This window comes from Astatotilapia calliptera, chromosome 15 (genome assembly GCF_964374335.1).
Source record: "Astatotilapia calliptera chromosome 15, fAstCal68.1, whole genome shotgun sequence".
NCBI lineage: Eukaryota > Metazoa > Chordata > Actinopteri > Cichliformes > Cichlidae > Astatotilapia > Astatotilapia calliptera.
This window is the reverse complement of record NC_137436.1, coordinates 35,008,218-35,032,623: the sequence shown is the minus strand read 5'-3', so window position 1 is coordinate 35,032,623 and position 24,406 is coordinate 35,008,218. Positions and strand designations below refer to the sequence as shown.

The 24,406-nt window shown below is 41.7% G+C and overlaps 1 protein-coding gene across 6 annotated transcripts in view; it reads right to left on the bottom strand.

The window, feature by feature from the left end:
* LOC113006858 (3',5'-cyclic-AMP phosphodiesterase 4C-like) overlaps window positions 1–24,406 on the bottom strand; it is a 105,006-nt gene that overhangs the window by 10,121 nt on the left and 70,479 nt on the right. For 3 of the 6 annotated variants that reach the window (XM_080290198.1, XM_080290200.1, XM_026143083.2), the window contains 9 exons: window positions 12,927–13,118; window positions 11,452–11,493; window positions 10,332–10,368; window positions 9,057–9,130; window positions 8,923–8,972; window positions 8,441–8,553; window positions 3,755–3,848; window positions 274–446; window positions 85–183 (listed from right to left, as the gene is read on the bottom strand). In XM_080290198.1, coding sequence (XP_080146324.1) covers window positions 85–183; window positions 274–446; window positions 3,755–3,848; window positions 8,441–8,553; window positions 8,923–8,972; window positions 9,057–9,130; window positions 10,332–10,368; window positions 11,452–11,493; window positions 12,927–13,118 — 874 coding nt within the window. Of the gene's footprint in view, window positions 1–84; window positions 184–273; window positions 447–3,754; window positions 3,849–8,440; window positions 8,554–8,922; window positions 8,973–9,056; window positions 9,131–10,331; window positions 10,369–11,451; window positions 11,494–12,926; window positions 13,119–20,437; window positions 22,991–24,406 lie in introns of those variants that run through there. The other 3 variants (XM_080290201.1, XM_080290202.1, XM_080290199.1) reach the window with 3 other exon arrangements.

Sequence of the window (24,406 nt, the reverse complement as noted above, 5' to 3'; positions counted from 1 at the left end):
TCACATTGATGAGGAGCATTCAAGATAAACATGAGACACAAATTGGGTCGATTCTGGTCTTTGGTGGAGCGAACAGATTTCTACCTGGAAAATGGTGTACATGGTCACTGTCAGAGGACGGTTTCCAGAATATTCTGCTACTTTGAATATATCCATACCCCAACGATCGATATCCTCAAATTGCTGCAGAAATAAAAGAGAGCATGTAATGACACAGCGCATTTGTAGGTGTGTTTGTGTCTTTCTGTCTTTGCAGCGTATGCGCGAACCCACCTTGGCTAGCAGGTTCTCGTGTGGTGTGTTGACTCCAAAGCGAGGGATGGAGGCAGGCGCCAAACCCGGGCTTTGTGTGACCTTTTTCACACCGCTGATCTGTGACATCGGCCTCTTTTTCTTCTCCTTCTCCTTCGGAGGAGGAGAAAGGATTTCCACGTCATGTTGTTTCTCTGCAACATGAACAGACACGTAATGTTATGGCCAGATGTGATCCATTAGATCTGTAGGTGTTAGAAAAACCGTGACAGAGTGCTCACTGCATCCACTTGTGTCTTCAACCAATTTAAAATACACAGCCACTTGATTATTCAGTTCTACCTGCCTTACATTTAGAGGGAGATAATCACGCTGGTTTTCTTATCTTTGCAAAGCTTTTTACTCTGACAAACGCAAAAAAATCACAAGTTCTCTCAGATCTGTTAAACTGACTCACCAAACTGTCCACAATGTAGCCATTTCTATGAAGCAGCCCTGTTTCCACATAATGCGGGTCTGACTGTCATTTAGACACACTGCTGTTAGCAGCTGTTCATGAACCTAAAAACAGGACGACAACCTCCTCACTGCAATCACTCGCAGAGAGATTGGCAAAGTTCTTAAAAAAGGTACGTTTGGATTTAAACATGCAGACAGACGCAGCCGACACGGTGCAATCAGTCTGAGTAAGCATGCACCGATGAGCGTACCTCATTTGTGATGCGCTTCTTTGGAATTGGGAACTCAATTGATCGCAAAGTGGTTGTACTCCTAGTAAAAGCTTGGCTGCTGAATGCTAGTGTTACTGCGCAGCTACTACATCACTATTGGTGGACGGATTTGCAACTGACTTGCAATTTTTTTGCCAGTTTGTCATAGTTAATCATATTGCCACAAACATTTTACATATTGGATGTAATTTCTAATTTGACCCATTTTAAGCAAACCCATAGGAGGCTGACTCCATCTTATTGCCATTCGATCACAATGCTCCGCCTTAACAGCCCAAAGTTACTTTCAAGACAGGAACTGACTCTAAGTGGCTGCAGACCTGGTCCCTGTTTTTGCAACAACCATTTCAGAGATGATGACATTCCAAGTTTATTGCACAAAATCACAATGATTTTGCTTTTGCTGTGGCCTCCTATCACTGTAGAACTATTGTAGATCTGCCCTAGACAGTGGGAAGTATATGATGATGTGTCTGCATACTTTTAGCTACTGCTACAATTACTACTAATACTGTCAATATTTTAGTAATCATTGCACTACTAGAAACACTTAACTCTGTAAGTATTAGATGATAGTGTGACTGCAACAGCTCACGCAAATTCTCAATACTGCAGCTGGAACTTGTGATTCTTCAATTGTTGCTGCAGTCACATCCACTAGGTGTACTTTATAGACTTACTAGGACTTTAGTTGACACATTGTGAACAGTAGCTGTTACTACAACTGCTATTAACATAGATAATACAAGTCCACCTCAACAACCAACAGTTTATGGAAAACCTGAGAAAAAAAAAAAGAAAAGCCTGGACATCCATGAAAGACTACAGAGGATTTTCAAAGGATCCTGTCCATGGTAAAGAAGATCTTTTTCACAGCGTGCAGCAGGATGCAAAACACTCCACTCCCAGGGCTACTGTATAGACAAGTTATCAAGAGAAAATACTGAGGGTTCATCAGTGTAAAAGCAATGTAGAAGTAAAGTATGTTACAAACTAAGCTAAACTAAGCTAAGACTACTGAATAAACAGAAAGCCTGCAGTAAATAATCATAAAGGCAGAAATCCACATTTTGGTGATATCCATGAATTTAAGCAATTAATTTATATTTGTGATATTGTTTTCCACTTACAAAGACTGTATAAAAATAGTGGCAAATCCTAAATGGTTAAAGTATGCATGTCAGTTGCATCATTTTCTTCATTTCAAACCCACTGTAGTGGTGCACAGAGCTAAAATTCAGGAAACCGTCACTGTGCAACCTGACATTTTCCTAAACACATGAATTCCTGCACAAAGGAACTTAAACATACGGAAAACATGTGTAAACCCATCTTCATCAGCAGTATAATGACACATTATCATTATAATGACAATGAGACTCAGTTCACACCACCTGATCAGAAACCCGAAATCTATTTGTTCGTAGCTGAGATAATAAAACAAGGCTAAAAGGAGCAACAACATTGCTGGTTTTGCAGTGCTTGCTGAGAGATCTGGCCAACTAAACACAATTAATGTAAGTATTGCACAAAAACACCATGAAAACAGATTTTACGGCAGCAGGTGAAGAACACTAGCAGCAAAAACGTAACGATGATGGTTAAAAACCATCTGTTTCCCAGCAGTTTGATGACAAAGCACACTTGATTAAGATCAAAGGCAGAAGATTTTGTTTTTCAACCCAAATTAGAGAGCGTAGTCCTTGAGGCAAAAACACAAAAACACCAAAAGGTTTCCTTTGACGGTATCAGCATCATCTCAACATGATTTGTTGACTCAGAGGTACTGCCCCAGCAGACATGGCTGTGTTGAAGACGACTCATCCATTTTTTGGGGGGTACAAACCAAGGGAATAATGATACCATTGTGACATCACGGACAGCCAGCTTTACCTCACGTCCACACATCCTCTTCGGTATTTTCCATTCATTGTGTTTCATTAGCACAGAGGCACGAAATCCAGATACGAGCACACGGCACCTAAGGATGCACAGCGATCTGAGTGGCAGCGTCACACGAGGCGCTGTCTGGCCTTTCTCACCTCTCTCACAGTGCCTTCTCTTCCTCACACCCAAAACCATGGTGCTCATTTCCAAACGCAGCCAGACTTGAAGAAGAGGCACTCATATCAAAACGGCGTCCGACTGACAGCGCCATCCTCGTTCAGCCGGACCATCCTGCCGGAAGGGCTGTTGAACACTGAGCCTCCTATTCATACGGCACGCCGTTGAATAATGTGCACCCTGTTGCCGTGACAACGCCACACAATGTGTCCGGGAATGCTGTCTGCAGCCCCGCCTCCTTCTTTTTCAGAAAAAGGAAAAATCCTCACCTTCTCCATCTGTCCTGTTAACACAGTCCTCACCTTCTTTCAGAAACACGCTCTTTTCATTTCCATGTACAAGAAACCCCCCCCCCCCCCCCCCCACATCCTTTCTCCCTCACAATGACTCCCTTCTTCTATATAGTAAAATTCCCTTTCCCTGTTCCTTTGGAAAGTCATCCTCTCCTTCCCTTCCTTTCTTTCTGTCTTCTTTTTTTGTCCCTATTCATCCTCAAACCACATTTTTATCCACTCCAACAAAATACAAGAAGACCTCCTAACATTCAAATATGTTGAAGAGCAAAAAAGAAAAAAGGGAGATGCAAAGAAGCAAATTAGTTTACTGGCAGTGTTTCCCCTCAGCCTCGTAGTAGATACACCTGTGGTATCAATTTGAAAATCCTTCTTCAGTCGTTGCATTCACAAGATTTCAAAGTTCTAACTTACCGAGGAAGGTGTTGGCGATGTACTCTGACACCTGATTCCCTGAGCGGCTTGTTTCCGATAGCTGTGTCAGCTCGCGGTTCAGCATCCTCTTAAACTGTGTAGACATGACAAAACCATAAACAACACATGGTTAGTCTGCAAACACACACCAAGCATATGGGTGTGCATGTGTGTAGCAAGGCATTTTATTTCAAAATCCTTTCTGTAACTATAAACACTAATACAACATGCCTCCTTCCCTTCATTTGACTCTTAGACCAACAGAGGAAATGTGTAGCAAACTACGTTACCAAAATATGGGTGCAAACAAGCAGAAGGACCAAACAAAACAAACACAGAAGCACTTTCCAACGTTTGAATGAAATTTGTTTCATGTTCTAAACACGGAGACAAAACGGTAAACAAAAAGGTTTCCAAGGACAAACAAAAACAAAAACAAACAAACCCACAGTGCATGAAAGGTCAACGGAAAAAAATGACTAATATGTTACTACAGACAACCTAATGGATGCATGTCACATTTTAGCTTTTAAATTGCACATTACTAATTTGCTTAGATTTTTGTAACTGCAAAAACGTGGGAGAAATGTGAAGAGGCAGGTGAAAGATCGCATAACTAAAAAACAAATCATTATTTGTGTAACAAAATAGAGGGAAGAAGACGAGGTGCTGTGATGAAGGTGGTAACCTCCATGCATCCACGCTTTACACAATACACTTGAGCTACCTTGAGTTACCTGATACACATGGCTCATATACATAACCCTAAATGAGGAAACACAATCTGTGATCTCATACACCACACTCATTTAATTTGCATTTACTGAAATTGTTTTATATGTAGTGTATGCATATCATTATTTTTTATAGGTTTGACTCATTTTTAGAAGTCTGTTTGGCTGCTGAGGCCTCTGGGCTGTTCCTCCAGCATGCGGTGCTATTAAATACAGGAGGTGCTGATCGGAACAAACCAAGTATTGTGACGCCATAGGGCAGATAGCTAGAGTCATTTATCTTTGTTCTTTATATATCTTAGTTTTGTGAGTTAGATATTGAATAATTTGGGGTTTGATCGTTGTTACAATAGATTCAATTAACTACTAAGCAAACTGTAGATTTTTTTCTTTGTTATTAGATAATTTACAAGTGTTTGTTCCTCACCCTGCTCAGAGTATCTACATTGGTCTGATTGAATCTCTTTGTATCTACTTTATTATACTGGGTTTGGTTCTGTTTTTTTAACCTCTTTTAAGTGCCAAGAACTAAACTTGGCACATGAATGAAGGAAATCTGGGTTTGGTCGATTACTTCTTTGTTGCAACAATGCTTCTGCGAATAAATCTTATACTGTTGGAGAGCCTGTTTCCTCTGAAATGATGCCACATTTGTAAAGAAAATGCATTCGTGGGTCGAGCAGAATAGTTCAGTATGTGAGTTGTGCCCATGAAAAATGTGGCAAATCTTCTCTGACAATATTAAAACTCTTCTTGACTCTTGTTTTGAGCTTCCAGTAGCCTAGATGCTAACAATTGGGTGCCTGATTAGCAGCAGTTGTGAGCAAGGTCCCTGCTACAGTAGTCAGGTGGTGTCTGTCTGCTCTAAAAGTGCCACGTTTGACTGACCTGGAAAGGGCCCGTGCCATAAGGCAACTTCAAGCTGGTGTCTGGGATGTCAGAGACAGGCCATGAAGTGGGTGTCCCAAGAAGATTACACTACACCATTACATGTGCACTGGGACCTGAACACTTGGAGGTACATTATGTTCAGTGAAGAGTCCAGATTCTGCCTACAACTATTGGATTGTAGGATCAAAGCTTTAAGAGGACATGGACAACACTGTGCTGACTGGTGGACCTTCTGGTGGAGGTAGTGTGATGGGGCGGGGCGGCATCTCCCTCACTGAAAAATAAGGCTTGTTATCTCAATGCAGAGAGATGCAGGTTGTGCGACCAACACAACCACATTTGCGAGAAATGCTGGTTGAAGAATGGGATGCCATCCAACAGCAGTGTGTGACCAAGGTGATGACCAGCATGAGGAGGAAGTGCCAGGCTGTTGTGGCAGTGTTCTTCCACATGGTAAATGGTAAATGGCCTGTATTTATATAGCGCTTTACTAGTCCCTAAGGACCCCAAAGCGCTTTACATATCCAGTCATCCACCCATTCACACATTCACATTCACACACTGGTGATGGCAAGCTACATTGTGGCCACAGCCGCCCTGGGGCACACTGACAGAGGCGAGGCTGCCGGACACTGGCGCCACCGGGCCCTCTGACCACCACCAGTAGGCAACAGGTGAAGTGTCTTGCCCAAGGACACAACGACCGAGACTGTCCAAGTCGGGGCTCGAACCGGCAACCTTCCGATTACAAGGCGAACTCCCAACTCTTGAGCCACGATCGCACATGCTACTGAGGCCTCCATTTGTTAAACTGTCAGTACGCATCGTTTTTTCAGACTTCCATAATTCAGTCCAGTAAGCTGTTTGCATTGGTAGAGAAAAGTTAGCAAGTTCTTAATGGGCACGACCCACATCTGTATTTTCCTTATTCATTTTCACTGTTAAAGCCCCAAAAACTTCACAGCCAAATCAAATGTTTCATTGTTTTTCCTTCGATTAAGAGTGAAACAAAATGTGGGGAAACCCCAGCAGTACAGCACTCATAGGATTATGCTCCCAGCCTACAGTCCATGAATACCCTTTGATATACCTCCGTATATGCATATATATATACATATATATATACAAAAATCAAAACAAGCTACAATATCTCTATAATATCTCTAAGCACAAAAAACAAAAAACAAAAACACGTGCACTGTTTGTAGGAAAACAAAAACACAAGTGAAATTTTCATGAAGTTTTAATAAATTAAAAGAGTTCAGTGTTTCGCTGTTGAATTTAATGGCAGTAATGGGCGGTAGTTTCCACACTGATTATGTAACAGTCTCGGCAGGTGGAGGCTGAGGGAGGAAGGAGGGGATCTGGGTGAGAGTGTGATGCTGCAGTGGCTGCACGGCTATTTTGTGGCACACATACAGGCCAACGCAAACACATGCATCAGCCTACATAACTGTTTATCATCTGTTTGATTTCTCCTGGAGCTTCTCATCACGGCTTCCCCCTTTGTGCTTCAGTACTTCCTGCACGCGTGCGCACACACACACACACTTGTTTACATGCGAGCCATTTCTACACCTATGAATCATTCCTCTTAAGATTTCGTGTTTTGTTTTTTGACAATCATGACAACTGCTTCCTCTAACACGCATGGCTATTTTGGCCCTTTTTGTTGTCATTTCTGTGCTACACACACACACACACACACACACACACACACACACACACACACACACACACACACACACACTCACGTTCAGCCCCTTTGTGGATCTTGTCCCGAGTCAGATCCGACAGGTGGGCTCACTCAGCATTCATCCCACTGCAAAGCCTGCACTGCTGATCACTAGATCCCATTGTCAACAAGGAAAGCCAGCAGGGCTCCCCATCGCTCACCTGTCTGAGTCTCCAGTACAGATAAACCCAGAGAGCCGACGCAGGCATGTCAGCTCACGCATGTTGATGTTAGTAGAGGCTAAAATCCAAGTTTGCTTGCTTAGTAATAGGCTGCAATTTCCCCACTCAGTTCTGCTCCATGCTCAGCAGAGATGGTCTGGACATGAAAAAAAAGTCCATTTAAAAAATTAAAGTTCCCACAGTTCCTAGCTGCAATCCTGAAGATGAAGGGGGGGGTGGTGCTGGAGGGATAGGGTGGGGTATAGCTGAGGTAGAGGAGGCAGGAGAAGAGCTCTGCCATCAGGGTGTGACTGCAGCCTCTCATTCAACTACTGTCACACGCTGTCAATGATAAACATAAAGAGGGAGAGCAGGAGCTAGAGTGAGGGAGAGTCTGCGAGAATCCCCTGCCCCCCTGCCCCGCATGCTGGTCCCCCTTCTTCGACCAATCACGTTAGTCTAGCTTAAGGGGCTGAGTGGAGGAAAGAGATATGATTGGCTGAGTGAGGGAAGGAGGAGGTTTGCAGCCAGACAGCAGGAAGAGCCAGCAAGGACGTGCGCTGAGTGGAGAGAGGCACCATTCATGAACAGTAGTGTTATTTACGCACGCCTCAAATCTAATTTTCTTCCTGTACAAAGGTAATTTGTGAACAGTGAAAGCAAGTTTGCACTACAATGAAAAAGCTGAAAATCTCGGGTGTAGTTGATGCATGAGAGTAGATTGCAAAGCTCCTAGGACACACTGACTTTTCCCCCTCCATCTACCTTATTACAGCCCAGTCACAGCCAGTCTGTGTACTCTCTCTACAAACTAAAGTACAAAGAAAAAGTTAAAAGATTTTAGTCAATGTAGTATTTCAGAAAAAAACAAGTAATATTTAGTTTTTTATTGATTTTTATATTTTTGTGTGACCCAATTTGCACCAAATCATCTCAGCTGGAGCTGTTATCGGTATCTACCATCACACAAAATTTAAAAATGATATCTTGAAAACTGGATGCTAGACTGCCAACAGACAGTCAAACAGCACAGATTGGATACTCAGTTGAATAAATACATAAATACATAAACAAATGGGCATAGATCAGAGGCTTTTGTTTTCCACCTGCACTTCTTCACAGCATTAATGATCGGTATGGACACAGCTGAGTTGAATCACCTCACCTTGTTGGATGCCATCTCGCTGACCGAGTGTCTCGTCTGCAGGGTCTCCAGCTGGTCCAGACACCAGTCCAGCTCCTCCAGGGTCTCCATCGCCAGCTTCTGGTAAGGCTCCTCTGAAAGGTCAGAGGTCAAACAAAGACACGTTGCAGTTTACACCTGGGACTGCTGTGGAAACATCCACATCTTTAACATGTTGCATGGGTCTGCTGTTGATCTTGGTAAGAGAAAACTTGATCCTGTCATGCTGCACCTGTCCTGACTGTTAATGTCTTCACCATTCATTTACCAGCACTGTTATATTTGCATCCGTTTAACTGTAAGAAGCGCATCTTTCAGATTTACCTGAATCAACAATCACTTAATTCTTTTTCTATGTATTTAAAAAGACAACAACATTTTCATTTTCTATGAGAAAGGCACCATTAGTCACAGAGGAACTAGAACCTCTCAGTGTCCCATCACCCAGGGGTATTAACACTGACCTGTGAGACATGGATTACACATGGGCGGCTGGTTGCTGCTTGACGGCCGCCTGAAACACAAAACAGATGATGTGTCGGTAGAATAACAAAAGAGCAAATTAGTCATCCGCTCCACATCGTGTTTGTGCTCTTACTTGTTTCCCACACGATCTTGCAGATGTGTCAGAACAGCAAAGTTACTTCTCACCGTTCGTAGACTGGCAAGAACCTAAAAAAAATGAATAAACAAAATACGTGAACCAATTTTCGTTCAAAATAAAGAACCATTCTTTTAGATGGTTGAACCTTTTTTACCTGTTACCGTGAATATAGTGACTTTTTTGTTTTGGAACTTTTAACCCTTTTTAAAGCCCCTATCAGGAACTTTTAGCATTTAAATAAAAATGCAAAATGGACTTTGAGTAAGAAGAGAAAAGCTAAGTGGTTTAAAAACATCACACTTTACAGGCACAGCATGCAAGGGTTTCATGTCGCTGATAGTACTATCTGAGCTCAGCTAACTTCCAAAAGCCTGATGTAAGAGAGGAAGCATGCTGAAGCACTGCTCTCTCTCATATCTAACGTTTACTGATGATAAACTTTTATAGGGTAAATATTGGACTTTAGTTTGGAATTATCACATGTACACAGATCATGTTAGTAGGTCGCTGATGATGATCTCACACACACACACACACACACACACACACACACACACACACACACACACACACACACACACACACACACACACACACACACACACATAAGAACAAGCTGTTCAGCACAAAGAGAATGTGTGTGGGTGTTGTCTGTGAAAAATGAACCATGTCTTATTTCTCAAACTGATGAGTAAGCAAAGAGCAAGGAGCCACGCAGAGCATCTGGACAGCGCAACGCCCCAAATTAGATGGATTTACTTTGAATGGAAACAATTATATTTCACATCTCACTTCACGGGACAGACGGTCTGTCATAAATAACAAACACTTCGGTAAACAAATATTTTTTTAAATACATCATCAGTGGCTCTATAGTAGCTTTAATGAAATTCACTGTGAAAACAGGGCTTTCAGGAGTTCAGAGAATAGTGTAGTGCTTAGCTGTTTACACCATGCTTTCACTGTGGGCTGTTTCTTTATGAACTGCTTACATGTAACTTGCTGCTTGCTGGCTTAATGCATTGATCAGCAGATCTTCACACAGTTCAAACAACTGTTTCAAGTAATACGTGTATAAACATTCATTTTGATGCCATGTCTGTTAAACTGTAAAGCCTGTGCTGTGTTTGGCCTGTTGCCGTACAGGTTGCCGGCTTCCGCCTGTCATAATATCAGTGCTGGCACCCTCGATCCTGAGTTTGGCTTTGATTCAATGACAGCAAACAACGGAAGCTCTTAAAGGACCAGCAACAAGCATATGCAACTAACCTGTGCAAATGGAGTCACTATCATGTCTTCTCCATGCCTGCAAATTAAAAAAAAAGGCCACGTGAGAGGGGAAAGAGCAGTTCATGATGTATTGTGTGATTCCACACCACAAACACACAAATCATGACAACAGTCAGGTTGCTGTTACTGGGATATTTGACTGAGCAGGAACGTCGCAGTTGGATGAGACCGTGACTGGTCTGAATATCACGCTGAACAAAGAAAGGAGAACAACACGTTGTATTAGTTACACAAAATCCTTCTTAGAGGCAAAGGTGCTAAACCTCATAGATATATTGTTTTTGTGACTACGTGGTAATTAAGAGTTGGCAATAAGGAATAGAGGAGCAGGATGAATGTTAGAAAGGCTAGCACTAGTTGCTAGGCAAAAAACCCCTATTCGTATTGTATCTAAGGACTAAAGTTAATTAGTTAAACTTGCATTTAGTGATGTTTTAGTATTCACTTTGATTGACTTCTAAATTTAAATTTAAACAACAAGATTGCGTCTCACAAATAAACCCAGCTACGAGTAAGCTGTATCTCAAGGGAAATGTTAAAAAAGACCAATCCCACTAAAGGTTAGAAATGATGGGATATTAAGTTTATCTATGAGGGACAAAAAATGCCTCTAAGACTTATTTGTATAACTAGAACAACATGCAGGTGAGGAACAGAGCTCATGCTTTGGATGCTTGGGAAACCAGTTTTAGATCAGCTAAAGCTTTCTGGAAGCTTTAGGGTGACAACATGCACACAGACCTCCAGACCTCAGGGTGAAATCATGCTAACTATGAAAAACACTAAGTTGGCCTTCACTGTCCAGCAAACATTTTGATGCATGACTGTGAGCGCCACCTTGTTTAGTAAAATATCAAAATCCTTTGTAGTCGTCAGGTTTGTGACTGAAACACGGGTGGCAGCACATCAGCATCTGTCAAATGGTTGCTGGGACTGTTTCTCAAACTTTTGAGCTTGAGATGCTTTTGGAGCCGAGCATCCAAGGTAAAGTTGTTCGGATCGTGTTTGGGAAAAGCGTGGGAGATGTGACTCATGAGAGTGTGGCACAGGCCAAAGAGATAGACAGAAAAATCACAGCAATCTTCACACTTTGTCTCACCGAGGTAGCCAATTGACTTCCCAATGCTTCAATCCCTCCTCCCTTCAAAACAAAGGAGCGACAGCTATTGGTGGTCGAGGCCCCATTAACACTCTGGCTTCAAACAGACTGCTAGCTGCACAAGAGAAATCTTCAGCTGTATAAACAGACAGAAACTAGTTGCTGAACTAGCGTAGCGTTACCAGCATGTTTCCCGCTAGCTGGCGACTTCACTGCATTTACACCTACAACTGGTTGCTCTCGTGTTTACATTTTTAAACTCTAGCTGTGCTGCCTGAAGTGTCTTTAAAGCCTGCTGCCAAATGCATGTAGTTCTTCGAGTGTAAATAGGACCTTAGGTGAGCTTACTAGAAATAGTTTTAAATGTATTTATTATAATTTATTGTATTTATGACACTGACACAATCAATGTGATCTCGTGAAATGCAAATCATTTCAAACCTTGACTTAAATGAAAAATTTATTTTGTTGTGCTAAAAAATGTTGAACGAAATACACAACTAGCCACTTTATTAGGTACACCTTCATGGTACAGGGTTGGACCCTTGTTTGCCTTCAGGTCTCTTTAATTCTTCATGCCTTGATTCCACAGTGTGCTTGAATCATTCCTCCGAGACTTTGATCCATTTTTGACATGATAGCGTCACATCAGAAGCTCTATATTTGTAAGCTGTAGATCCATGATGTGGATCTCCTGTTCCAGAGACACAATTCTCCCTTTCAAACCTTTTTTTTCTCCCCCAAATTTCTATTTTGTTAAGCTTGTCCAAACTTTCGCTGTTTGTAGGGTCCACTGTGCTCTTTTGCTCTTGTAGAGCATCTGTTTGATGTGCGTTCAGAGATGCTCTTCTGCAAACTGGGACGCTCTCCCCCAGACATGGCATCAACGAGAATAGCAGCTCCCTGGATTTTGCTGTTTTCAGATCGTTCTCTGTAAACCTTAGAGATGTTTGTGCAGGAAAATCGCAGCAGATCAGCAGTTTTCAAACACTCAGACCAGCCTCACATGATGTCAAGAGTCACATAAGTCACCATTCTTCCTGTGATGCTCAGTTTGAACTTCAATAGCTTGTCTTGACCATGTCTGCATGCTTCCATGTGATTGGCTGACTAGATAACTGGTGTACCTAACAAAGTGGATAACATGGCTAACTAACAGTTTTAAAACATATTGCTGGAATCATATTTAAAACTAACTTTAAAGTTTTCATTTTCATTCAGAAAATAGTTTGTTTTACTCTGCAGTTTCTCAGAGATTAGATGATCTGTAGGTATTCGCCGCCTTCATATCTTCAGCCTCTTTCTGAAACATTTTGATTTCTCTGGAATGATGAGATAAGTTTTTGTGCTCTTAAGCACACTATATATATTCCTCCAAATCCAGCTCTGCAACCCCACCAACAAAAGAACAGAAAACAAAAATCTCTCGGCTTATTGTTGCTGAAACAATACAGAAAGCGTCCGAGAATACTTACAGGTCGCTGGCAGTGGACGAGTTGCGGGACATAGTTTTGGGCGAAAGGTCGAAGTCTGAGTCAGAGCGATAGAGGAAGGACTCGCGGCGCTGACTGTGGGGAAAGTTGGCCTGAAGTACCAGACCAGAACCCGGGCTAGTCTGAGAGTCCAGTGGACTGCGACCCACCGACAGGCCATTCTCCACATCAAAACTACAGAGAAAAGAAAGAGAAGAGAGAAAAAATTAATAAGTATTCTGTTGTTCCTACCCACAAGCTAGCATCACAGCCTGATTTTTAATGAAATAATTCTGTTGCTTTCATTTATTTTATTTACATTTTTGGCGTGATTAAAATTGCATGCAGTGACTCAGAGGTCAGGTTAATACCTCTATTAGTATTAGCTGCTATTAACTGCTATAATTGTTGGCTACTTACTATAATATAATATTGAGCATAAAACCTAGCCAGAATAACAAAGAAATGCATAGTTCCTACTGTAGGAAAAAAGCACAAGAAATATATGAAAACATGAGACAGGCAGCAAAGATTTCACATATAAATCTCAGACAAACACAAATATTGTGATGCACAGCACTAACAGTTTCTGCAGCAGCTGCTGATCTGCATGTAGAGACAGAAAGGATAAGACCGTGGTGAGACTGGGTACAATTGCACCTCTATGGAACAGCTAAAGTTGAAAGTACAGTGCAGAGGGCTGCAAATCCAAATCAATTTCCCAAAGTGCCCCCAAATCATCATAATGGAATCTCTGACAGCAGACACAAAGGAGCTACAATTATAAAGTGACACAAGAACGGGGTTCATGCGGACTACCTGAAAATTATAGTAATACAATGCACAGGATGCCACTTTTATTGGCAGCACAATGGGAAAAAAATGTATTCAGATAGAGTGTCTCCTCTGAGTTTAAACAGGTGACCTTGTGATTACTGCTTTCACAATCTAGCACACACTCACGCACATCTTTCCCCTTCACCATCTCTGTTTGACGTCAACACTGGCACGTTGCCTCGGTGCAACGACAGCCAATAACCCACCCCGCCGCTCGCGCTCTTGCCCGTCATAGCAGCGACATCGAAATATGCCCCCAAGTGTTCAACAAAGAGTTGCTGAAAATAACCACACAGTATTTTTTTTTCCATATTTGCAAAATTTTGATTTTTTTATTGGTATGATAAAAGTGGGATTATGTCAATTCCAGAAAAGCCTCTGTCAGCAAACAGCAGCACAGCTGCAAATGATCAGATTGAATTCTTCTCAATTGCAGGTTTCACTATGACAGTAAATTCCCTTTCCCTCCTAATGCCTTTGAACCAAACCACACTTTTTTGTAACACGCTGTCCAAGCAAGAGCCAGCACGGCGCTGCAACCATTGTGGGCAGAGAGGAAGTGGAGGAGAACTCGACTTTGAGTGTTGTCTGGGGGAGTCAAAGCTTATCAGCTCGGAAATTCATCTTTTTCTGCTGATCTCTGCACTATTTGAAGCTCACCGTGAGCCAGCGTCCTCTCGGCTAAACCTCTTTCCTTCTAAGGAATTCACCTGACTGAGACCTCGGAGCTCCATTATGCGGCCGCTGCATGGGTACGATTAACAGACCGTCTTTATCAATTAGATACATTCTCATTCATGCAAACTCCCCCTTTCATAACAGCTGAAAACAGAGCACCAGTCGAGCAATGGAAGCTTGCTCCTGTGTCTATTTTTAGTGCAGCCTGCCTCCAGCACTCCAGCAATAATATTGCGTGATAAATGAAAGATGGCCATTAAGCAATCGATGCTGAATGAAATGGGCCCAGTTCATAGAAACAGTGAGATACAGCGAGATCAGGAGGGGTTGGGGGAGGTGGGGGTGGTGATGAGGAGGGCTGTATCCAGCACAGTGATGTGCTCAGCACCTTGCATCTGATTGGTGCAATTTCCTGGAGGGTGGGTTGGTGGGGGTGATATGCAGCAGCAGGGCTTACCTCAATGATGCCACCCCACCACTACACCTCGTTCAGCCCCACTCTACACACCTCCTCCACCCCCGGCTCGGTGTAATCGGCCGTGACGAGGCTCCATCAGAGGAGACCGGTGACGTCAGAAGCTAAAAATAGACCTGGCTGACAGGAAATAGGGGAACTGGGAGACTTGTGATGGTGCTTACGTAGATGCACCCCCACCCCCCCAACCCCCATCCCAATGCAGGGTGCAGATGATTTCACCCGTCCGCATGAATATATTTATGAAGGATGATATTTTAAATTCTACTAGGTGAATCCTAGTAGCCATACAGCTCTTTTCATTCCAATCGTACAGTCTGTGTTTTCTTTTTAGATATCGGCGTGAGCAAGTACGATGGCATTCAAGCACATTTCTCAAGGACATCGTGCAGGTGACACGGCAATTCGTAGCATACGTTTAAACTGTTGCTAAATTTCATTATGAGCAAGAGTCTTTTCTAAACCAGACCAGAGGATCCCACATTTAGAATTTCATGCAATACAATATTTTTGTTGAAATGTACAAGAAAATGACAAGTTTATTTGTGTTCACATCAAATTTTCCATAATGTTTAGGGGTAAATGACAAAGGCTAGATACAGATGTTTTTTGACAAACACTCCTTAAAGCGGACTTGATGAATTTATATGAAGATAACTGCACAGCAAGACCTAAAATATGACAAATCAAGTGTGAAAGAGAATTTTGATGTGGCATAAAATAAAAACAAAATACAAAAAAATCTATACAAAGTTTTTCAGCAGCAGCAGCTCACTTCAGAAGGCTTCTGATAGTGAGACAACTCCCCCTACTGAGGAACAAGAAGTACTGCAATGGCCATTGTTTTTGTGGTATGCACAGCAGACAAGTTATGGTTTAAAATAAAAGAATCCTAATACTCAACTCATATCTCATCTCTTGCATCCTGATCCAGGTACAATGCATCTGGATCTATCTGAATTTTGTAAAACACTCTCCACGCAAGAGACTGGCGACCTGTTCAGAACTGCTCTCCCTATGACAGCTGGAACAGGCTCCAGCTATCTCTTGCTTCTCTGAATTGGAAAAGCAGGAAAGAAAATGGATAGATGGACCCGACTCCCAGTAATCTGGCAGTTTCTGTGTCTTCTGTAACACAGTTTTAATACAGTGTGGTTATACTTCCTTCCATCACCAGTAAAGCAGAGTGGTATTCACCAGATTTGACCATGATACACCTTAAATGCACTTACATGTGCTGTTACGCTGAGCTGTGTTAGACTTGTGACCTTTACCCTATGACAGTTGTGATAGTCACCAGCACTCCCAAGGAAGCGGACGGATGGATGTTAGAGTTAAGTTAAACAGCTCAGTCCTGGAAGTGCTTTTTAAGTTTTTTAAGGTGAATAGTAGAATTTGTTAATATTACATAAATGACGTATTTGTAAAAATGCAGAAAATGTAGAAAGCGTCCCTTTTTTCACTGCACCACAGCTACTGTTAACAAGTGAATGGGCATCCACCCTTTAAACAGAATGACAGGCAGACATTCAGCCAGGCACACTGGCGTCTTGTTCAGTTACAGCGTACATAACACGCTGACCTTGGTCTGTCCCCTGACTCGAGCATTGTTCTTCCTTTCTCTGACGTACATTATGGGTCCCTTTTCTGTCCTTAACTGTGTTTTTGACTGAACTTTTCTCACACACAAACACATCCCTTGACACCCACATCCTAAGCTCTGCTTTTGTTCCCAGGATGTTTAGTTTTTCCCCTTATCACTATATCAAAGAAGGGGGAAAAAATATTTTGTCTGTAAACTAAATTAAAAAGAACTGCTTTTCTGGTTTTATGATCAGTTATTCTTTTGCTAGAAAAGTGAAGCTATGTCAGGCATTTTCAGATTCATGTTTCCCAATTGTGAGGATTTGCTGAGTTTTGTAATTCTAAATTAAATATTTTGGTTTTAAATTGTTTAAAAAATAATTTAGTGCATTTGTGTCCTTAATCTTGGAGCAACTTTTGAGTCTAAGTACAGATATACCCTGTATAAGTGGACCTTGAGCAAAAAGTTTAAAACCTGTCCGTATGCCATGAAATGAGATGCAGAACTGATTCCAGTTATTGTTCGTTTGTTGTTGTTGTTGCTTGTGATGTGCTCATGGGAAACCAGGCTGAGGGATTTCAGAAAACATTCTGTTGTGTGTGTGAGAGTGACCAGAGTCCAGATGTTATTTGATGGCTGAATGACACAGAGCCGGGGGTTGGAGGTAAAAACACATACTTGCACACACACCCTCCCTCCTGTTTTCTTCCCTTGTAGCGTGGGAATTGGCCAAGGGGCCTCAAACATCACACCAGGAAGGAGACAAGAGGTGAGGGGGAGAGGAGGAAAACAGACCAGGGAATAATTTATACCACTGAGGCTCAGTCTTAGCAAATAGTGAGTTTTCTCCAAGGCTCAGGTTAGCATTAGAGTACAGTGTGTCTTCTCGTTGCATTATGTCACTAAGAAAGGAAAGACAGAGAAGTGTGTCTGTGTGACAGTCCAGGGAGTAAAGAGGGTTTGTTTGCTTTACACCTCAAGCCTATTGTATATTTGATCTGAACACAGCAGAAAAACAGCCTGCTTCCCTTCGTCCAGCAGCCTGCCAAACAGATCTTTCCTCTCACTGTCACTCTGTGCAGTTTGCACGCTCTGTGCGTGTGCGAACGTCATCACGACAGCAAGGCAGGGCACGGGAAGAACAAGCAGCGAAAGTATTTGTGCAAACCCAGATTTGAGCATTGCAAAAAGAAAGGAGGCCCTGTGTTCAAACTCTTCTCCCGCACAAACTGTGAATTCTAGTGAGTTAATGATAAACATGCTGCGCTACATTAGGGAGCAGAACATCATTTTCTGTGCTGATAAAAATGTGCTTTTTTTTCCTGAAAGAAAAATACATTACCCACACATGGGCAACAAGCAAAACACGCTAGATATCTTCCAGTTGTTCGTGATATCACCGGTGCTTTTCTTAGCCCTCCATTATCTTGCGAGGGCGTAGCAATCCTGTGAGAGTCACAGGATCGCACAAGGTGATCTTGGAAGTGATCTCCATTTATTCTGACAATAACAAATGAAATAGAAACAACAGCTTCAGGCTCATCTCCCACAGGGGAACAGTCCAAAAGAGTTAATCAGTGTGTGGAGCTAGCAGCAGGTTTAGAGTGGTCGCTGAATGGACACTTTTCACTCTTAGATCTCTATATGATTTGCCTCAGCATGCACAGTGTTTACAACTTACATACAGGACATAAACAGAATGTATTAAAATCAATAATGGTGTATAAATCAAATTAAGCTTTCCAAACTCCCAAATTTCTGTTGTTTCTAACAGTAAATGCACTGAATAAATAAATGTGGCGTTCCAATTAAGCATCCTGGAGCTAAACTGAAACCCCAAACTGCAATCAGTTACAGCACTGCCCGCTCACAGTTTCCAGAGAGCAGAAAAGGTGATTTTAATGAGTGGAATTTCTTCTCTACTTATACTGGTCACACGCTGTACAGTAAAATATCACTTTACACTTTACGGCAAGCATATTGTACCATCAGTGGAAACCCTAACAACCCTAACAAATCTATCAGCTCCTCTCTTTTATAAAACTGCACTGGAGCCGCACCTTCCTTAAGAGCCAGTTGCTCTTTCCATTCACCTGACCAGCCAGCCACTGCGGATCGCTGTCCAAACAGAGCACGCACTCTGCGTCCAACATCAACATCTGATCTCAGAGCAGCTCGTGTCTCTCTAAATATAGCCAAGGGGAGGAGAAGGTTGCTGAGAGTCAAACCAGCTGCTGTATTTATTATTTTTCTGTCACCTCTGACCTACAGGCAGAGGAAGGACTCTTGTCTCTGAAAACAGCAGAGCTCTGTTTTAATTGCTGTCACGAGAAACAAAGGAAGGAAGAAAGCGAGAGAAAAATTGGTGTCTGGGGCTGTGTGCATAAATTTAAAAAAAAGAAAAAAGTGTGACACAGTGTTTTGTGAAATCTGTTTGCAGCCAGTACAATGGTGCAGCTATTAACCACTACTGCAACACATCTCACACACATGAATCATCTTATAACATAAACCTAATGCACACATACTGACATAAAACACTCCAATCAGACCATCAGAATAAGAACTAATAGCATTTTTTGTCCTAGGATCACACCCTTTCATCCACATTTGAAAAGCTGAAACTCTGAACGCTTGAACCTCATTTTAATAAAAGATAATTTTGTAAAAGTGTGTGCCGTCTAACGTAACAGTAAGAAATTTGGCTTTTTTTTTTTACAGACTTTTTACTGGTGTGGAGCTGAAGAGGTTAAAATTTTGGAGTTCAGGGTGCCTCAAAGGTTGATTCGCTCCTCCGGACGGGTATTGATCATGGAGGTCTATGTGCAGTGATTATCTCTGTCCATCCAGCCAGGCTGAAATCCATACAGTGGCTGATCAGCATTAACATCATTAGAAACTGGTTAGGTGGGTAACACACTAGGCCAGAATGACCCAGAGCTCCACACACACACACACACACACACACACACACACACACACACACACACACACACACACACACACACACACACAAAGGCAGTGTGTGATTACAGCCCCAGCGGTAGAGATCCAGATTTGGCTCCAGCATCGACCTGAAAATCGAACAGCCTTAAATCACACTGGTGCGCAACCGGACAGGCCGGTTTGGGGCACGAACAGACACGCATCCGTCTTTGCCCAGCAACAAGCCGTGCTGGGTGCCCCTTTAATCAAGTTCATACGCCAGTAATTGGCGCCTTTCAGTATACAGTGATTGAGTCCAGTGGTGAGGCAGGAGCATGTAACTTCCTCCTCTAATTAGCCAAGGGCAGCCCGGGAGCAGCCAATCACATCTCTGATCAGCAGGACACAACAAGATGGAGACAGCACAGAGAGAGTGTTTTTTCTAACCCTTTGTTTCCCGTAAGGGTGGAGAATCACACTTAGTAAATTTAACAGCTATGAATACTACATACTGTAGTAATGCATTAAAAGGACAAATAAAAAGAGAGCAAAATCTACTTACTATGTATTTATTGATGAGACATGCACTCATGCAATATACTCAATTGGAACAGGCAAGATACTGACCTTTCCAAGTGTATGAGGTGCCAGTCACAACATTACCTGTTCATGTTAACGCCATGTCTGTTGCCACCACTGAGGGCTACAGACTCACAATCCAGGCCTGTTGTAGTTTTTCATTAAATGATCCCAGTGCATTCAAACACATGGATTAGTTTATTTCTTAGGCTTAACAGGGACCCTAAGTTCAGGCACTGGTGTTGTTAGACAGAAGGTCTTATATTCCCATATTTTACTTATATTTTGCATGCATATCTTTGGCACAAATACAGTCCTAGATGATATCCGTTCCCCTACATATTCAACGTCTTTGTTAAACTTCCACAAAGCAAAAAACAAGAGACAAGCAGACTCTGAGTCACTTTTCCTCTATGTTAGTATTTCTTTCTTTACCTTATTGTTCCAGTTGTCTTGCAACTCCACTTCCCAAAAAAGGTTGCGTCATCTTTTTTCATATAGCTCGATTATTATTTAATTTTACCTGTCAAGCCAACTGAAGTGCGATCTCCGGGCTTTCCCTACCTGGCCTCCCGCTGTGTAGGCGGAGCCCTCAAGTCTATGTAGGTGATGGAGTTCACCTGTGACAAACTGAGCAGAAGCAGGCTGCATGTGGACACCTTAATTCCTCATTCGTTAAAAGTCCGGTCAACCAAACTATTGTCTACTGCGAGAAAACAATTGGACAGCGCCGCTTTGTTGAGTGTTTGCCTGGCTCTGAGTTGATCATCATTCCTGGAATCACACAGATGTCAGGATAACACTCAGTCCACTATTCTAGTAGTGATATTCAACATGAGTACACACACACACACACACACACACACACACACACACACACACACACACACACACACACACACACACACACACACACACACAGTCACACTTGACTGCTGACGTCAGTTGTGGTTTCATAGCTGTCGCTGCAATGCCGATCGACCAGCATGCAGGCCTGCAATTATTCCCAGCCCAACGCTCCTCTCACTGCAGTTTTGTTTTCCACCAAACACAAAGGATGCTATGAAACACGCTAAAGAGAAACCAGCTGGCCCGAGCTTGCAGACGCGGTGGGATTTCTGTCGACACGTGTTTGTTGTAGGAACGTAGAGGAGCGACTCTGGGGACTCTGAGTCGAGGCGTCCCGCGGTTCAGCAAGCTGAGCCATCATCTGTGAACTGGAAATGATTTGGGATCATGTCCAGGGAGCAGCCATCAATATTTCCTGTCCTCACATCAGGGCACATCCTTTGTCACAAAACGGGAGATTAATGATGGAGCCTGTTATATTTGTCTTGAAGGTGCTAAATAAACCTCTATGTAAGACAAGAACCAACTGGAGAGGAGAACTTGTAAAGATGTATGGCATCATCGTTGTGTCACATACGAAAAGCTACATCTGGATGACAGATTGAGTGAATTCAGACACAAGATCAGAAGACTAAAGCACCAACTGGGAGGGGGTCAAATGTCAGTGCCGATAAACATTTATAGGGTCCACTGAAAGCCTTACATATAGATAGGCCATGTTTGCCAACCAACTATTATCACAAGACCAAAGTTCCAGTACAATATCTAACTTAGTTACATAATTACAATAAACTAGAGAGCTTCAAAAAGGCCTGAAAGCTCAGGTAAAAACTCTTTGAAAAGTAAGTAACTTTAAAAATAAAATAAAATAAATTATTCAATTTTCTTGCCACCTCCGTCTAAGTGGAAAGCTGGCTGAAATACCCTCTCTGCTTTGTAGCACATCCAGGTCCTCGGGGAAATACTTAACCAGAACAATATATGCCATTTTACGCTTTTTGGAAGAGTAGTTACTATTGTTGAGATTTGTAAAACCCACCAAACCCATACAGTTTAAAGAAACCCTGCAAAAATAGAGCCAACAGAGCAGATATACATATCAGTGTGATATGGCAAACACGGGCTGAGATATGCCTGTGACAAGCATGAGTTATACAGATGGAGCTGGTGCAGGTGAGTAAAGCCTAAGCAGCTGCAGGGGCATAATGAGAGCACTGATACTGTCAGCTGATACTCACTGCTGACTCATTCTCACTGTGAGCACAACTCCACAACTGCAACAGCTAACATTACTCTCTATTTACATTATGTGGGAATACATACTGGCAGCTCACGGTGACCTGTGACCATACGGGGAGCGAGCTGTGCATCGCTTTTCCGTGTGTTGACATGGCCTGGGGCCCATGGCACCGGCCAAGCTGCTGCAACGCCACCAAAGGTCAGCTCTCATTGCTGAACTACTGGGAGGGGACAGGCAGAAAGCACGAAAAATCACGACACCTTTTCTGAGACGATGCTGCTGTTTGATTCCACGTCTGATTTTGATTATTATTATTTTTCTTTGTGAATAAAAAAATAAATAAATCACACGACGGATGTTGATAAAATGTTTCTTTTAAATGAGCTAACTGGTCATCATGTTTAAGTCGATAAATATGTTTTACGTGTGAATCTAATAAGAGTACTTTTGGAGACGTCTTGCGTTTTTCAACTCTTACCACCTGCAGCTAGGACACAATAAAAAGATATCAGCTCAGTTTTACTACTTACAAATGACTGCCTGTGAGGTCAGTGGTTTGGCATTTGATTTTCTGGAACATCTACACGTGAATCTGATAGTAGATGCTCATATTTAGAAACATTACAGGTACCACTGTGGTCTGGCATTTTACAACAACAAGGGAACCCGTCTGCAGGGCAATGCAACAGTTGGCATTGTAGTATGGATCTGACTTTGTGAGGCAGCACTATAAAGTATGTCGCTTTACAAGCAGCAAAGACCATTTCACTGTCATCTTCATGCAAACACCAAACACTTCCGAGCCCATCCACTGAAACCTGTCTGCTCTCACCTTCAACAGAGATCGCACTGAAATTCACTGAAAAACTAAAAAAACAATTCCATCTGTTTACATGTAAAAAAAAAAAATATATATATATATATATAATATATATATATATATATATATATATATATATATATATATATATATATATATATATATATATATAAATCTTTATCTGCTTAATGTGCAGTTTTAATTTGTGCAAACATTTGCAACATTAGCCATAATTTCACAATTTAGTCATTAAAAATGTGTCATGCAATTCATATCATTTTTTAAGGGTAAAAATGCTGATGAGGTACAAGTCTCAAAAACTCACAAGAGCACATGTACCAAACATGATATTCTTGGCTTTAAAGGGTTAAAATATACATTTATGATTAAATCAGGACAATATAACATCTAGCAAGATTTCCAAGATTTTGATTTTTTATTTTAATTATATTCTGATTACAGCTACAACATAATGTAAGATGTAGCTTTTTTTTTTTTAATTTAATTTAAATAAATGACTGAAAATGACCATATTGGTCAAAATGCTTACTTTGACAAGGCTGCAACCTAAAAGTAAGAAAGAAGTCATGATGTCTATTTTACTTTTTGCCACCACAGGCCTTACAGTCTCCTTCATTAAAAAACAAACAAACAAAAAAACTTTATTGGAATTTAAATTGTCAGTGACAAACGGGGGCTTGGTATTGAACTCTAGTATTAAAGTCACAATGCAGAATTACCACTAAAATACTTTTATCAGTTCCTAAGGCTCTCAGTGGTTTGGCCCCTCAGTACACCTCCTGTTTGCTTACTGTTCACAGTCCGGTCATCCCCCTCAGTTCATCAGCTGCAGATCTTTGAACTGTTCCCAGAATCAGATCTAAGTGAGCTGAAGGTGCTTTTAGTCACTGTGGTGCTGTTCTTTGGAACAAGCTCCCAGCTGATCAATTAAATTGTGCATCAAAAGCATTAAATAAATCTATTTTTATCTACGCAGTCCTACAGTAAATAGGAGCTTTTTCTTTTGTTCATTATATTTTGTTTCCTTTTAGGAACTGTAAATGTGTTTTTACTGGTCCTCATTTAGTTTGCATGTAATGAAATGTGCTATATAAATAAAATTTCCACTGCCACAAGATACACTTAAAAAATTGTACTATGCCTGCTCAGTTCTTAAAGACAACCTTGCGAACATGCTATGGTTGAAGAACAGAAGCAGACACTGAGAAAATATTCAAGCCCAGAACAAAAAGATATTCAGGCTGCCAAAAACAGCAAATCTTTACACTGGAGAAACTGAAAAGAGGCGACAAATAATAATAATAAAAAAGTCGCTTGCATGTGGACTATTTTTTAACTGAAAAATTATCGCATCATTAGTCTATAGAAACAAAATTTTTAAACTAAACAATTAATCAGACAAATATTTTATTAAATATTAATCAATAACTAAAATGTTGTTCCGGGTCCAAGTATTTCCCACAATACTTACAGT